This window comes from Anolis sagrei, chromosome 4 (genome assembly GCF_037176765.1).
Source record: "Anolis sagrei isolate rAnoSag1 chromosome 4, rAnoSag1.mat, whole genome shotgun sequence".
In the NCBI taxonomy this organism is placed as follows: domain Eukaryota; kingdom Metazoa; phylum Chordata; class Lepidosauria; order Squamata; family Dactyloidae; genus Anolis; species Anolis sagrei.
The window spans coordinates 112,724,452-112,741,312 of NC_090024.1; the positions used below are offsets into that span (position 1 = coordinate 112,724,452).

Consider the following 16,861-nt stretch of genomic DNA (forward strand, 5'->3'; position numbering starts at 1 on the left):
TGAACTTAACCATATCTTCTTTCACCTTATCTATTTCACTATGGGAGCAGTATGCCTACAGTCATGAAACAGAAATATTTTAACAGTTATTTTAGGTATTCAATTGCATGTAACATACTTAACTGTAATGTCATTTGATTTTTCTATTTTTTTTATTTTTGAGCCACATAACAATCTTTTGTGTATAGTGTTGAAGACATGTTGACATTACATCCAGTGAATGAAACAGTGGCATATTTAAGTCTGATTCTGAATACTGAGATCAGTGTTATATATTTCCCAATAAGTAAGTGTTGGACTGAAATTCTATTGTTTATCTAAATTTTAGATTACTTTAAATCAGCAATATAAAATTAGGTTTCAATTGCTGGCATTTTGATCTTTTTCTTGTAGTTGAAGCAATGCCTTCAGTTCACCTTGTTAGAACCATTCTACATTCCCAGTCAAGGAAGAAGTGACTTATTCTGTGTTGATGTATGTCAGTCCTGCATGAGATGAAGTGAATATATTCTAATACCTTGCAAAAAAAAGAAAAAAAAAAAAAAAAAGGAGATTCACTCATTAGCAGGAAAGGAGCTTCCCAGACATAGGGTAATTTATAGCTCATAACAAATAGTAAAATAGAAGTTTGGACACACCTTTATTCTAGGATTTAAATGTACTGTTATTCCTAACTTGCCAAATCTACGTTGTTTATGGTTGTAGTCACTATAACCATGTGAATATGTCATGAATGACTTTTCAATAACTTTGAAGCGTAGGTTCTTTTTATTGCAATTTCTCGTGTGAGGGTATATCAGATTACAGAAAAACCTTTAGACAAATAATGACATACAGACATACAAATTCAACTACATTGGATTTGCAATTACATTTGTTAACAAACAAACAAAGGGGAATTACATTTTCACTCAACATTCACACCACATGTACACGCATTCATCCACATACATCCAAAATATTACCATATCCTTTTCTCCCTCTTGGAGAAACTCCTGTTAGGCCAGACCCTGCTTTCCTGCAGCCTGCCAACGTATAGTTCCATAACTCCATAACTTCAAAACACTGAAATGCCAAAACTTCTTTCCCTAAGAACAATGCCAAGGACCAGATCTCCGTTTTCCATGCAGCAGAACCTGACTCCCTGCACAAAATCCAAAACTCCAAAAGCACACTTCTTCCTCTTCCCTTGAGAAAGAAGCCCCAAAGTGACCAGAATCATGCTTTCCCATGACATATCTGTCACTCTCCTTAGGTACACTATCTCTCTCCTTCCCATGGAGCATAGCATAGCGGATGAACCAGACTCCTCGGGTCAGTCACAATTTGAGCATTATTAGACTGAGTCTTTTATAGGAATATCCTGTTGATATAGTCACAAAGCTGTAAATTAATGATAGACGTCTTCCATCCTGGATCCATCTCAGTTTCCTGGCCAGATGTTGATCTTCTTGATTGGTGTTGATCTTATGTTGACTTCCTTCTTAACATAAGGAATGTTGCAAACATTTCTGTTGTCACTGTCCCAATTCTTATCAGAGTTTACTCTTCAGATCTCATTAACAGGTTTTAATCACAAAGCATCAAGCAGGTAGTTAGTCATCGCAGGCCTTAATATAATACTGGTGTTTCCAAAATTATTAACTCCAACCACACATCCTTCCATTCTTCCATTCATTCCCACCCATCATATTAAATTCATATTTGTCAAATCTGCACATTGAATTTCTTGTGACAAATATAGAATTTGTTGTGTTTCCACCAAATCTTGGCATTTACATCAAATAATGTTTCATGCCAACAGATTCTATGTATAAAAAATTATGATCTGGGTTGTTGAAAGTTTTTTGGGCTATATGGCCATGTTCTGGAGCCCCCGGTGGCGCAGTGGGTTAAAACACTGAGCTGCTGAGCTTGTTGATCGAAAGGTCGCAGGTTCGATTCCGGGGAGCGGCGTGAGTTTCCGCTGTCAGCCCTAGCTTCTGCCAACCTAGCAGTTCGAAAACATGCAAATTTGAGTAGATCAATAGGTACCGCTCCGGCAGGAAGGTAATGGCGCTCCATGCAGTCATGCCGGCCACACGACCTTGGAGGTGTCTACGGACAACGCTGGCTCTTCGGCTTAGAAATGGAGATGAGCACCACACCCCAGAGTCAGACATGACTGGACTTAATGTCAGGGGACTACCTTTACCTTTACCTGTGGCCATGTTCTTTCTGGAACATGGCCATACAGACTGAAAAACTTACAACACTCAGTGATTCTGGCCATGAAAGCCTTTGACAATAAATGTATGGTCTCTTCTGCATGTATGCCAAAGCACACATTAACTTCTCCCAAAGTTCTCTGCTTACAGGAATATCCATGCAGAGTTGCTATTTCTATTACACTACTTCTACTCTACTGCATTCCATGATAATGGAATTACAGTGAAGTTATGCATTTAGACTCATTGAAGTGGGCCAGTATTGGATTCTGCTTACCAAAAAAGGGAATACTGACAAAAACTATCAGTATGATGTACAGATAAAAAGATGGGGATTTCTTTCTCTGAAGGCTGAGAGGAGATATGATAGCCATGTATAAATATGTGAGAGGAAGCCACAGGGAGGAGGGAGCAAGCTTGTTTTCTGCTTCCCTGGAGACTAGGATGAGGAACAATGGCTTCAAACTACAATAAAGGAGATTCCATCTGAACATGAGGAAGAACTTCCTGACTGTGAGAGCCATTCAGCAGTGGAACTCTCTGCCCCGGAGTGTGGTGGAGGCTCCTTCTTTGGAAGCTTTTAAACAGAGGCTGGATGGCCATCTGTCAGGGGTGATTTGAATGCAATATTCCTACTTCTTGGCAGGGGATTGGACTAGATGGCCCATGAGGTCTCTTCCAATTCTTTGATTCTATGATTCTATGAAATATGATATTAAAATTTTCTAATTAACAAATACATTGTGCCATATGTGACCATTTGTTGCAGCACATCATTTAGATATAGCTTACAGCTGAAGCTGTTGAGCCTTGGACTGGAATGAACTGGCCCTGTCAAAGAAGCTTTGCAGAACTTGCCCCTCGGCGTCTTTTGTATCCAAAAGATTGCCAATTGTATCTGTTCAACTGCAAGTCTAAGAATTCATATGTGCTTTTTTACCACACACAGTATAACACATATTTTATGTAGAAAATCACACAATTTTAATGTAACCTGGATCTGCCCTGTTCAGCTGATTCTTTTTTTAACATTCCAGAATTCATTGTTTATTTGATATAATAATAGATTACTCCAAACATGATTAAATTTTAAAGCACCCTATAGAGAGTCTTACCACTTCTGAAAAATGATTATCTGGTATTTGTTCTTGGAGTTTTGTGTTGTTTACAAGAATTTAGGTTTTACTTTTATCTATTTAAATGAGGAGATAATCTTATTAACTGCTTTCCAGAGCATTAACTTTGTAAAGCTGACTGGTCAGCTGAAGCAGTCATTGGCAAGGTTTGTAAACTCCCCACTTACCCCAATTTAACAGAATTAAATTGATTTTTCTCATTTTTTAAAGGCAATTGGTTCTAGATGGCCAGTGGGATGAGGTTCTTCAGTTCATCCAACCTCTAGAGTGCATGGACAAATTTGACAAGAAAAGGTAAATTAGCAATGCTTCAACCTAATGGCATAGTATTGTTAGAAAAATTACATTACAGTCTGAATTTATCACATTTTTGCAAGAATATATACTGCAAATACCCAGAATTTGGGTCTAGTTTGTGTTATTTTGTGCCACTAACCCATGCTTTTGTGCCACAACAGTTGATATAAGTAGAAATGGGAAAGCCTGGAAAAAAACCCAGAAAAATTGGGGGAAATACCCCGGAAAAATTGGAGGAAAAAAAAAACATGGTTTTGTCCTAATTTTTCTTTTTTTTCTCCCAGGATCTCCCATTTCTAGATGTAACTAATATATTGAAATTTCCGTTGTGTGAATAATGTTGAACAAATGGTTTGAGTAATATTTAGTTGCCCCAGATCAAATTCCAATCTCCTGCTTCAATTGAATTCTGTTTGTCAAATGGTGGTCCATGCTCTTGTTACATCCCGAATTGACTACTGCAATGCATTCTACGTGGGGCTGCCTTTGAAGACTGCCCGGAAGCTTCAACTAGTCCAACGGTTGGCAGCCAGGTTGCTCACCAGAGCGACGTACAGGGAACATACAACTCCTTTGTTACACCAACTCCACTGCCTACCAATCAACTTCCGAGCACAATTCAAAGTGCTGGTTTTAACCTTTAAAGCCCTAAACGGTTCTGGCCCAGACTGCCTGTTCGAATGTATCTCCTGCCACGAACCATCACAAAGTTTAAGATCTTCAGGAGAGGCCCTACTCTCGATCCCTACACTATCGCAAACACAGTTGATGGGGATGAGAGACGGGACCTTTTCAGCAGTGGCCCCCCACTTATGGAACGCCCTCCCTAGAGATATCAGATTGGCCACCTCCCTCTTGTCTTTTAGAAGGAAAATCAAGACCTGGTTATGGGACCAAGTGTTTGATCAGTGAGCAGCAAGTGGAAGAAGATCACACAACTTATGGCAATGAATTGACCCGGACTGGTTTTTGGATTTCGATTTTAATGGATGTGTCTTAATTGTTTTAATTGTTATTTTAATTTTTAATATTTTTATTGTACTGTGGTTGTTTTTATGATGCTAGCATCGTATGATGCTTTTGTTAGACCACCCTGAGTTCCCCTTCTGGGGGAGAAGGGCGGGGTATAAGTATAGGAAAATAAATAAATAAATAAATAAATGATCTATAACAAATACATGTTTGGTGGGAGAAGGATTGTGAACCCTTCTTAAGTCTGCCCCAATACTTTCCATTAGCTGGACATGAAAACACATTGATGAAAACAATCAGTAGCTTTTCTTGGGTTATTTTGTTTCTTTGCTTTTTATACTTAGGAGAAAAAAGTATGAGGAAAACTAAATGTTTGTTATCCTGAATCTTTAAATAATGTTAATTTAAGTGTGTTCATTCAATTGCAAGCTTCTTTTCCCCATTTCTACCACCCTGTAATTCTCCCTGTACTTATATTCTTTTAAGTTGAAAAATAATTTTGGAAGTATTAATGCTTGTTTAGGTGTGCTATCTTTTTCCCATGAGCCCATATCAGTTGAACATCTTAAGAATAGCACTGAAATTTCATTGTATAAATAGGATTTGTTACATAAATAGTAACAATGTAGCAGTGCTTTCACTAAGCTCTCACTGTTATGGCTAGGGGACAGAATGTCGATGATAGATAGAGTACGAATTATGTTTGAACATGATCTTTTCCAAATTCCAGAAAAAGAGGTAACTGTTAACTTCTGTCATCTATTGAAGTTCCTGTTGATGCATTGTTCCTATTTAATTTGGATTTTTATTTTTCTTGGGTGCAGGTTTCGTTATATCATTCTGAAACAGAAATTTTTAGAAGCCTTATGTGTGAACAATGCAATGTCTGCAGAAGATGAGCCTCAGCATGTAAGTCCGCCATAAATGCGAGCAGGAGGAGGGAAGCCTTATGCTGTTTGGATCCTTCCCTCTTTCTCTGCCAGCATTAAATTCTTCTTCGGGGGCCCCTTTCCTGATCATTCCACTTACAGAGATGATGCTGAAAGGCAAGCTTTGTTTTGTCTGTCATGGAATTTGATTCTGGAATGTTCTTCTGATAAAGACTTTACCTGGCACCAAGTTCGGTGTCCTTTTGTCACCTGAATAAGGTGGTGGTCACCCTTTGATAAAGACATGTACTTCAAAGTGGATTTTAACAACAACAACAACAAGGAATGATGTTTACACATTGAGGGAGAGAGGGGTAAAAATTAAATGCAGCAACCCTCATGTACTTGTTTAGTTGGATAAAGGGAAATCAGGAGATAGCTGTCATGTATTTCAGGAGAGGAGAAGTGATTGGAAGAATCTGAGTGAGGATAAAGATATAAGGCTGTGGATTCCATGAAATTCAATAAGGAGGAGAGTTGCGTGGTATGAACCATGCGTGTGAGTCCTGAATAAAATTGAAAGAACTATGGTGTGACTAGAGATAGGAAAGTATGGGGAAAAACCTGGAAACATTGTACAAAAATTGAAAAAATTGGCAAAAATTGATATACTTGTTTAGTTGGATAAAGGGAAATCAGGAGTTAGCTGTCATGAATATCAAGAGAGGAGAAGGTGTTTTTTTTAATTCACTCAGAATTATTTTTATTTTATATTTGGCTACATGGTTTCTTTTTAGTTGTAAGCTACCCCGAGGGCACTTGAGTGGCAGACATAAATAAGTTGAATGGGCAAACATAGATTTAGGGAGACATTGGTAATTCTACATTGCAATTTTCTAATGGAACGTGCTCTACTGCTGATAGTAAGGAAGGGAGGGAGTCACATCATAATTTGCCAGAAAACATGGTTCCATTACAGAGTGTCAACTAATGATGCAAAGTGTAAGACGCATTCTCAGAAGACAATATTAAGTGGTCCTGAAGTTGCACTACTAGAGTGAGATGATGGGTGACTAAAAAATAAGCACAGGTTGAGAATCCCTTATCCAAAATGGGAATCAGAGGTGCTACATATTCTAAATTTTAGAATACTTGCATATGTTGTTGTTGTTCATTTGTTCAGTCGTTTCCGACTCTTCGTAACCTCATGAACCAGCCCACGCCAGAGCTCCCTATCAGTTGTCACCACCCCCAGCTCCTTCAAGGTCAATCCAGTCACTTCAAGGATACCATCCACCCATCTTGCCCTTGGTCAGCCCCTCTTCTTTTTTCCTTCCATTTTCCCCAGCATAATTGTCTTCGTTAAGCTTTCCTTTCTTCTCATGATGTGGCCAAAGTACTTCATCTTGGCCTCTACTATCCTTCCCTCCCATGAGCAATCGGGCTTTATTTCCTGAAGTATCACTCCACTTACAGAGAGGATGCTGAAAGGCTATCTTTGTTTTGTCTGTCATGGAATTTTGCATATACATAATGAAATATCATGGAGATGAGACCCAAGTCTAAATATGGAATTCATTTATGTTTCATATACACCTTTTACACATTGTCTGAAGATAATAATATTGTGCATACATGATATCAGGAAACAAATCTCAGCACTCCATTTTGGATCTGTAAGTACCAGTATTTTAGATTTTGGAGTTCAGGATAAGAGATACTCAACCTATATATATATATATATATATATATATATATATATATATATATTCAGCATAAGAGTGAAGGTTGCTTCCAGTTTTCATCTGAAAGCGGAAAAAGGCATTCAAACCTGTATGCTTACTCATAGCATTGTTGTTAGAGAATTACTTACTTAGGTGATCCCTCATAGTCCGAGGATGATGGTCCTACAAGTGTGGTATCCTGGCGGTGGGTCCATAGGTGACTGTGGAGCCCTATTCTTAATCTGCATCTTCTCCCACAGTGAGGGCATCGGTTTCCAGGTGGAAGGCGGTCTTGGTCGGGGTTGGCTTGACCGGCCTTCCTCTTGGCACGTTTCTTTCTTTCACCCTCCATTCATGCCTCTTCAAATTCTGCAGCACTGCTGGTCACAGCTGACCTCCACCTGGAGCGCTCAAGGGCCAGGGCTTCCCAGTTCTCAGTGTCTATGCCAGAGTTTTTAAGGTTGGCTTTGAGCCCATCTTTAAATCTCTTTTCCTGTCCTCCAACATTCCGTTTTCCATTCTTGAGTTCAGAGTAGAGCAACTGCTTTGGGAGACAGTGGTCGGGCATCCGGACAACATGGCCAGTCCAGCGGAGTTGATGGCGGAGGACCATCACTTCAATGCTGGTGGTCTTTGCTTCTTCCAGCACGCTGACATTTGTCCGCCAGTCTTCCCAAGAGATTTGCAGGATTTTTCAGATGCAGCGCTGATGGAATCGTTCCAGGAGTTGCATGTGACGTCTGTAGACTGTCCATGTCCCGCAGGCATATAGCAGGGTTGGGAGGACAATAGCTTTATAAACAAGCACCTTGGTATCCCGACGGATATCCCAGTCCTTAAACATTCTCTGCTTCATTTGGAAAAATACTGTATTTGCAGAGCTCAGGCGGTGTTGAATTTCAATGTCAATGTTGTTAGAGAATATTAACAACTGGTTCTGGATAGAGATGGGAAGGCCTGTGAAAGGAAAAATTCCCCTTACTTTTTTCCACCACTCCTCCCCTTGTTTTGCATTTTTTTCTAGGCCTTCTCTCTCTAGTTATTCATCAGACCAAAGAGGAGAACAGGAATGGAATAGCAAGGCCCTAATTGAGTTCCCTAGTAATTACTATTTAGATGCATAGTCAGGGATATAATACATGACCAGTAACTATTAATTAAAAGACCTAGAAAAATATCAAGGAGGGGAAAAATCAGAAAATTGTAGTATGGTACTATGATTTTAATTACCGTAATTAAAATCATAGTACCATATAAAAGTATTACTTACTTACTTAGGCGATCCCTCGTTGGACGAGTAGGATAGTCTTCCAGGGTCAGTATTCTTGTGGATCCGTAGGTGGATGGATATAAAAGTATCGGTCATGTTTATAAGCATGAACATGATAAAAGAATAGCAGAAGTTATCTCAAGTTCAACTTAAAGCGGGTACATATAGTAAGCTTGTTTTGCCCTTAAATAAACAAGGTGGCTCTTTTCTTCCAGCTGGAATTTACAATGCAAGAGGCCGTGCAGTGCCTACACGCTCTGGAAGAATATTGCCCTTCGAAAGAGGACTACAGCAAACTTTGTTTACTTCTTACATTGCCCCGTCTGACCAACCACGCAGAATTCAAGGACTGGAACCCCAGCACTGCACGAGTCCACTGTTTTGAAGAAGCTTGTGTCATGGTGGCAGAGTTCATTCCTGCAGACAGGAAACTAAGTGAGGCTGGTTTTAAAGCAAGCAACAATCGTTTATTTCAGCTTGTGATGAAGGGGCTGTTGTATGAATGTTGTGTGGAGTTCTGTCAAAGTAAAGCGACAGGAGAAGAAATTACGGAGAGTGAGGTGTTGCTTGGCATTGACCTTTTATGTGGTAATGGGTGTGATGACTTGGACCTTAGTTTGCTGTCATGGCTTCAGAATCTGCCCTCTACTGTTTTTTCTTGTGCGTTTGAACAAAAGATGCTTAATATTCATGTTGATAAACTCCTGAAACCAACAAAAGCTGCCTATGCTGATCTCTTGACACCCCTCATCAGCAAACTTTCTCCTTACCCATCGTCGCCTATGAGGAGGCCTCAGTCTGCTGATGCTTACATGACTCGCTCGTTAAACCCTGCCTTAGATGGACTTTCTTGTGGGTTAACAAATCATGATAAACGTGTCACAGACCTTGGGACAAAAACATCGCCCATGTCCCACTCCTTCGCTAACTTCCACTATCCAGGAGTACAGAATCTTACCCGAAGTCTAATGTTGGAGAATACAGACTGCCACAGCATTTATGAAGAGTCACCTGAGCGGTAAGCTGCCCTTAGTGATGTTTAGCACAAAAATAAATCTGCATAGATTTCCAAATGCCAGCAAATGAAACAAGACAAATCAGTTTTATTTCAGCATGTCTCACCTGAGGGGAACCTAACACCCCATATTCTTCTATTCACATGAGGGACAATTCCATATCCTTAACCAATTGCTCCTTTCTTTAAAGGGGAGTTATTTATTTTAGTATTTATTTATAAAGGCATTTACTGTCTTTGAGCACATCCTACATAAGTGCCCTCGAGGTGGTTTATAACAATAACACAAAATACAAGAAAGAAAAATGAAACACTAGAAACAAAGAAACAATAGCACAGTGAACAGACAAATCAAACCCACTGAAAACCTGGCAGAACATTTATTAATTTAGGTTCTTGTGGGTTTTTTCGGGCTATAGAGCCATGTTCTAGAGGCATTTCTCCTGACGTTTCGCCTGCATCTATGGCAAGCTTCCTCAGAGGTTGTGAGGTCTGTTGGAAGTAGGAAAAATGGGTTTATATATCTGTGGAATGGCTGGGGTGGGGCCAGGAGCTCTTCCCTGCTGCAGTTAGATGTGAATGTTTAGCTGATCACCTTCATTAGCATTTGAAGGCCTGCCTGAGCCTGGGAAAATCTGTTGCTGGGAGGTGTTAATCTGTGCCTGGTTTTTTCCTCTCTGTTGTTTAGCTGTTATAATTTTAGAGTTTTTTAATAATAAATTAATAATTTTTTTAAAATTTATTAATTTCATTGCCCACATAAGAAAAAACCATTAGGTATTAACTATGGTGAACATTAAAATTTCTATTTAAGGAGAGCAAACACTACCTTGAGAAGAAAAAGAGAATTATAAATTGGGGAGTAAAACATAAGCATGTTCAAAATGTTAGTTTTAATGCTGGTGGATATCTGCTTCAACCTTTATATCTTAGGTATAAATAATATACCTAAAGTATAAATAATATATCTAATTTCAGTAGTTTAATCCGTCTGCTTTTATAATGATAATAATAATACCTATAATTTATACCTAAGATATTTAACTACATATAATGATAATAATAATACTTAATATTATGATGGTGATCATTATGTCAATTTAAAAGTCAGAGCCAGCCTGACATCAGCAACATAAAACAACAACAACAACAACTATTATTATTATTATTATTATTATTATTATTATTGCCATTTATTGCTTGACCAATTCGAAGGTGGTCCCAGCCTCCAAATAGACATTTTAAAGCTTTTTTTAAAAAGTGAAATATATCATCAATTTTTAACATATCTTTCTTTCATGTACACATGAATTTTTGTTGAATTCATATTATCTAGTTCATTGCATACAATAGCATATAATAGATTATCATTCTAAACATGAAATCAAGGGATTTCAAGGTGGTGATCACCCTTTGATAAAGACATGTGGTTCAAAGTGGATTTGAGCAACATCCAAAAAAAAAAGAATGATGTTAGCACATTGAGGGAGAGATGTGTAAAAATTAAATGCAGGAAAATCAGCAGTTAGCTGTCATGTATATCAGGAGCGGAGAAGTAATTGGAAGAGTCTGAAAGCGAGGATGCAGAAATGATATAAAGATATACGGCTGTGGATTTCATTAAATACAATATGGAGGAGAGTTGCTTGGTATGAACCATGAATGTGGGTCCCAAATAAAATCAGAAGAATTACGGTGTGACTAGAGATGGGAAGGCCTGGAAAAAAAACAGAAAAATTGGGCAAAAATGGAAAAAAATGGGCAAAAATTGAAGTATGGGGTGGATAAATTGGGGGAAATGGGGAAAACCTTCCACCCCATTTTTCCTTTTTTTTTTCTCCAGGCCTTCCCATCTCTAGGTGTAACAACTAATGCCTATAGATAAGGAGGTTACCATAGGAAGTTGGAGATGGACGGAGTGTGAACTAAAACATTCATCAAGTTAGCAAGAGAAATGTAATGTATATGACTACATATAATAATTGATGCTGGCCTGAATAAAGGGAGTTACACAGATTGAGGCTTGTAAAAATACTTCATTTGTTTAGCAGGAAGGTTGATAGTATCTGGCTGGTGAAAGAGATGTAGTGAAGGGCTATGCATGCAATTCAAATCAGTGAGTACAGTATCATATTGAAACTCAGCAGATTTGATACTAAAAAGTATATATCTCTAGAAATGAAGTAGATGAAGATTTCCATCCTGTGAAAATATTTAAGTGAATACTTAGCCAGATTTGGAAAATAACCAGTTTAGGCCAGAGCACAATAGGGGTTGCATAGTTAAAAGTCAAATGAAGTGAATAGGCCAACAAGAGGAATGAAAATGAAAACTGGAAAACAAAGGCCAGAAGCTACAGTGAAGACATGTAAGAAAAGACTGGAATGAGCAGTAGTTGGGAGTGGTTGCTCCAAAAGTTTGGAATGAAAGGCAGTGGGATTATTATTTTTTTATTTCTAGTGGGAGGCAAGTAACCTTAGCATGTCCGACTCTGGTCTCTTCCACCCAGCTGAATAAAATTCCATATTTTCTGCTTTGAAATGGAATATATGGCAGTGTGGACTCAGATAATCCATTTCAAAGCAGATTTTGTGCAATTTTCTGTCTTGATATTCAGGTGATATGGCTGTGTGGAAGAGCCCTCAACAGTGGGAGCAGAGAGGGATAAAATAGAAGGGCAGCACAATTTCTTTAGCAACTCACTGCTGTTGCTAAATCTTTTTGGTTGATCTGGCCTTCGCGGTTCTTCCTTTCAGTGCTATTTCAGTAGTTTAATTTGTCTTCATTTACTTTTCAAACCCACAGCTAAAATGCATTGCCTGCCTCCTACCTAAACATTATCTCATGCCCACTAGTGCAAATGGAGCATGATTGGGCATACATACAAAAACATGTTCAATCTACCAAATTCTAGAAAGTCAGCTGCAATTCTGAATTTGCCAGAGTGAAAGAGCAATGCCTGATTGTTTTCTCTCTCTCATATATATATATATACACACACACACATAAACACACATACACTATATATATATATATATATATATATATATATATATATATATAATGCGCATGCATGCATGCATGCATGCATGCCCGCCCATTCTTATGGACCATATTCTAGTAGTTATGCTACTCAGACATCCATATCATTCAGTGAGTGGGATTTCCAGGCCTGGAAAATATGTTGCTTAGCAACGATGTCAGCACATTGAATCCAAGCTGCCATTGAGCTGGAATGCAACCAAGTACTAGAAGAACAAAGGAAAACTCACATATTCTAGCTAATACGAGTTTGATTCTGTGACTGTCATCTTTCCAAAATCATAAATTACTTTACAACTCCAACATTTGTGATTTTATTTATTTATATCCTCTTTTAATGGCATCTCCAATACAGTACAGTTTAGTTTGTAATTCCATACATTCTGCAAATAGAGCTATCCAAATTCAGGAGGAAAACAGTGAATTCACAATAACAAATGCTGTAGCATAGATCTAAGTCTAAGATCTAGGAGGATGAGTGTAGAGAAAGCAGTATGAGCATGCTTACTTTACATGTGGGAATATGATAGAGTTGTTCTTACCCTATAGTCTAGTTCAGGGGTCCTCACTACCTCTGAGGATGCTTGCCACAGATGCAGGCGAAACATCAGGAGAAATGCCTCTAGAACATGGCCCTATATCCCGAAAAAACCCACAAGAACCTGGTCCTCAAATTTTTTAAACAGAGGGCCAGGTCACAGTCCCTCAAACCTTTGGAGGGCCGGATTATAATTTGAAAAAACACAAATTTCTATGCGCACTACACATATTTTATTTATAGTGCAAAAACACTTTAAAACAATACAATAATTAAAATGAAGAACAATTTTAACAAATATAAACTTATTAGTATTTCAATGGGAAGTGTGGGCCTGCTTTTGGCTGATGAGATAGGATTGTTGTTGTTGTTGTTTGCTTTCAAGTCATTTCAGACTTAGGTTGACCTTGAGTGACGGTCAGGTAAATGACCTTGGAGGGTTGCATCCAGCCCTCGGGCCTTAGTTTGAGGACCCCTGGTCTAGATCAAGAGTACTCAAACTTCTTGAGCACAGTACAGGGCCGGTTCACTGGGTGTCAACCCAGTCTCTCAGACTGTTGGGGGGGGGGGGGACGGGGGACGACGACGACTATAGTTTGAAAAAGACAAGAATAAATTCCTATGCACACTGCACAGATCTTATTTGTAGTGTAAAAATATGAAAGAAGAATACAATTTTTAACACTTCCCAACATAAAATAGGAAGTGTGGGCCTGCTTTTGGCTTGTAGTTGTGGTCAAATGAGCCTTTGCTCAGTTTTAAGTGCCCCAAAAGATTAGGTGGGGGGCATTAACACATATCTTGATTACTTTGTTTCAATATTTGATGATGATGATGATGATGATGATGATGATGATAATAATAATAATAATAATAAACTTTATTTGTAGCCTGCCACCATATCCTCATTGGGGCGGCTTACATGAGGCCAAGCACAAACAACAAATTACAATAAAATAAAATACAAATTACAATAATACAAATTACCTCAATGCACTCTTAGCATATTTTGGTGGGAATATTTAGATAATGTTGAATTGTCTATGGTTTCGCTGTGTGGGTGGGGAGGCATTTCCTTTTGGAGCTGTTTATAGTTTTGATATGTCTTCGTGGAAATAAAACAGTTTTATTATAGCAGAAGTTACAAAGATTGAAACACTTTTAATCACTTCACATAATTTAGAGTTTGAGATCAAACTCTAAATTATGTGTGAAATAGTGTGAAAGCATGATTGCAGCTAGGGTCAAGAGTTAGATAGTAAAAATGTTCGGAGCAAATGAATTGAGGACAGCATGGTTTGATACTAATAATATAGATTCTAAAAAGTTGACAAAAGTGGTTACAAAAAAAATTACTCAGCACTTCCTGTGTCGTCTTTTACCTACTAAAGGCAAAGGTTTTCCCCTGACATTAAGTCCAGCCATGTCCGACTCTGGAGGTTGGTGCTCATCTCCATTTCTAAGCTGAAAAGCCAGCATTGTCCATAGACACCTCCAAGATCATGTTGCCAGCATGACTGCGTGGTGCTGTTACCTTCCCACTGGAGCGATACCTATTGATCTACTCACATTTGCATGTTTTTAAACTGCTAGGAGATGACTGAACGAATGAACAACAACAACCCTTAAAACCAATTAAAAAACTATTCATAGCACAACATCCCCTGACTTGATCTTTAAAACTTTCCTCTTTTAAAGCCTGCTTGAATAACAAGATTTTGGCCTGCCAGCCTTCTTGTAGGAGCCCCTGGTCCTTCCAAAATTATTACTTCTCTAGAAGAGTGAATAATCCAATGCAGAAGTGGGAGGATGAGGGTCTAAGAAGGGCTGGAAGAATACAAGACGACACTCAGGTTAAGCACGGTGATGATGAACTAGCTTCAAATCTGCCTTCAGAAAATTTGGGAAAAGATATTTTTGGTTACACATGGCAACTTGTGTGTTATGGGCTGCATGTGACCACTATGGTTTTTTTTTGGTGCGGTTTTGATGTCCCGAGCAGGGCCAAGAAGAGGCTTTAAAAATAGGCAACAAACTTCCTATTTGCAAAAAATTACTCTCTTGGGCCTAAAATGGAGAATCTAAGACCCATTCCCAGTTTAAATCACAATGTTGAGCATATGAGATAACTGAAACTCATATTTAAATATCATATTTATTTATATGATGTGTACACTTCAAAACCATGTATATGTACTCAGAACTAAGTCCTATGATTTAGTGGATGTATCTTCCAGTAATTGCAGTTCCATCCTCACGGAAGATTCGTACATTTAACTGTAAACCTGTTTCTTAGGTGGCATAGCGAGTTAAACCGCTGAGCTGCCAAACTTGCTGACTGAAAGGTCGCCGGTTCAAATCCAGGGAGCGGAGTGAGCTCCTGCTGTTAGTCCTAGCTTCTGCCAACCTAGCAGTTTAAAAACATGCAAATGTGAGTAGATCAATAGGTGTCGCTCCAGTGGGAAGGTAACAGCACTCCACGCAGTCATGCTGGCAACATGATCTTGGAGGTGTATTAACTGTCAATATTGAATTCTATTTGAATGTTTGTATGTTTTTAGGTTTTACATTGTATTGGTTTTGCTGTGAGCCCCTTTGAGTCTCCTTTTTAGAGGGAAAAAGCAGGATACACATAAAAACAATAACTAAATATAAAGGTGACACTCCAATTTAATTATTGGTCAGTTGAACAATTCCAGCTTACTTCGCTATTTTCAAGGGAACAAATAGTTCCAGTCTTATTCTTCACAGTACCCAGTCCTTGACTCTCATATCACTTTATGTTTCCAGAGTTTCCATTCTGAAATGTTGAGATATTTTTATTGTGTCATTTTCCTCTTCTGATCAGCTGTTCTCTGAGGGCAGCAAATAGCTGTAAGCTTGCAGGGAACTGGAATGGGGAAGAGTCTTGTTATGAAATCTTGAGTGAGCTTTTTCTACCCTAAGCTTTATTGTGGCATTATATGAATGTTAATTGCAAAAGCATGTGCATTTTGAGAGTATATAACATTACAAACTTTAAAAGCTCCCTTTTTGGCCCCTCTGTCCATGAAAGATGTGACACTCCTGTGGATCCCCAGCATTCATCTGGCAATGAGTCCATGTGCCAGAATTCAGTTCCAGAGAAAGAGCCAGCAAATGCAGCACAGCATCAGGGACCATCCAAGCAAGAGAAGAATGAGGTAATTGAGTATTTTTGCTTCCAGATAATGAAGGCCTTTGAATAGCTTTGCTTTGTTTATTTGGTGTAATAGAATGCCTGACGTAATGGGAACTTTTGTCCAAAACAGTGATCTAGAAGCTTATTTTTGTATAGTAAGATGCAGTATATTGAACCTCATTCTCAATGTTGGTAGAACCCCCCCCCCCCATTCATATTTTTAGATAAAAGCATTAGTGAATACAACCTTTTATTTATTTTAATAATATTAAAACTTTATTTCTAGACTGCCTTCTGTCCCCTAAGGGACTCAGGGTGGTTTACACACAAAAAGGCAAACATTTAATGCCTCAAATATGTACAAACAGATCAAAAATAAATACAGAATAGTGCACAATAACAACAGTAAACTTATCATAAAAGAATTGAAATGAAAAACAAAATATAAATAATCCAATATTCATAATAAACTAAAACACGAGTAAACATTAAGATATATACCTGTTCAGTCTCTGTGTTTCTTGGATTGGATTGGAAGGAATTTTACACAAAGGACATAAATTAAATTAAATTAACATAACATTTATTTGAACAAACTGAATTTCCTTTCCTTTGGTTGCCACTGTATGAA

General features: G+C 38.3%; 1 protein-coding gene across 3 annotated transcripts in view; it reads left to right on the top strand.

Annotated features, from left to right (window-relative positions):
• The window catches only part of WDR47 (WD repeat domain 47), a 70,769-nt gene that overhangs the window by 25,663 nt on the left and 28,245 nt on the right, over positions 1-16,861 (top strand). For all 3 annotated transcript variants that reach the window (XM_060774581.2, XM_060774580.2, XM_067467573.1), the window contains 4 exons: positions 3,554-3,637; positions 5,437-5,521; positions 8,691-9,493; positions 16,126-16,252. In XM_060774581.2, coding sequence (XP_060630564.2) covers positions 3,554-3,637; positions 5,437-5,521; positions 8,691-9,493; positions 16,126-16,252 — 1,099 coding nt within the window. The remainder of the gene's footprint in view (positions 1-3,553; positions 3,638-5,436; positions 5,522-8,690; positions 9,494-16,125; positions 16,253-16,861) is intronic.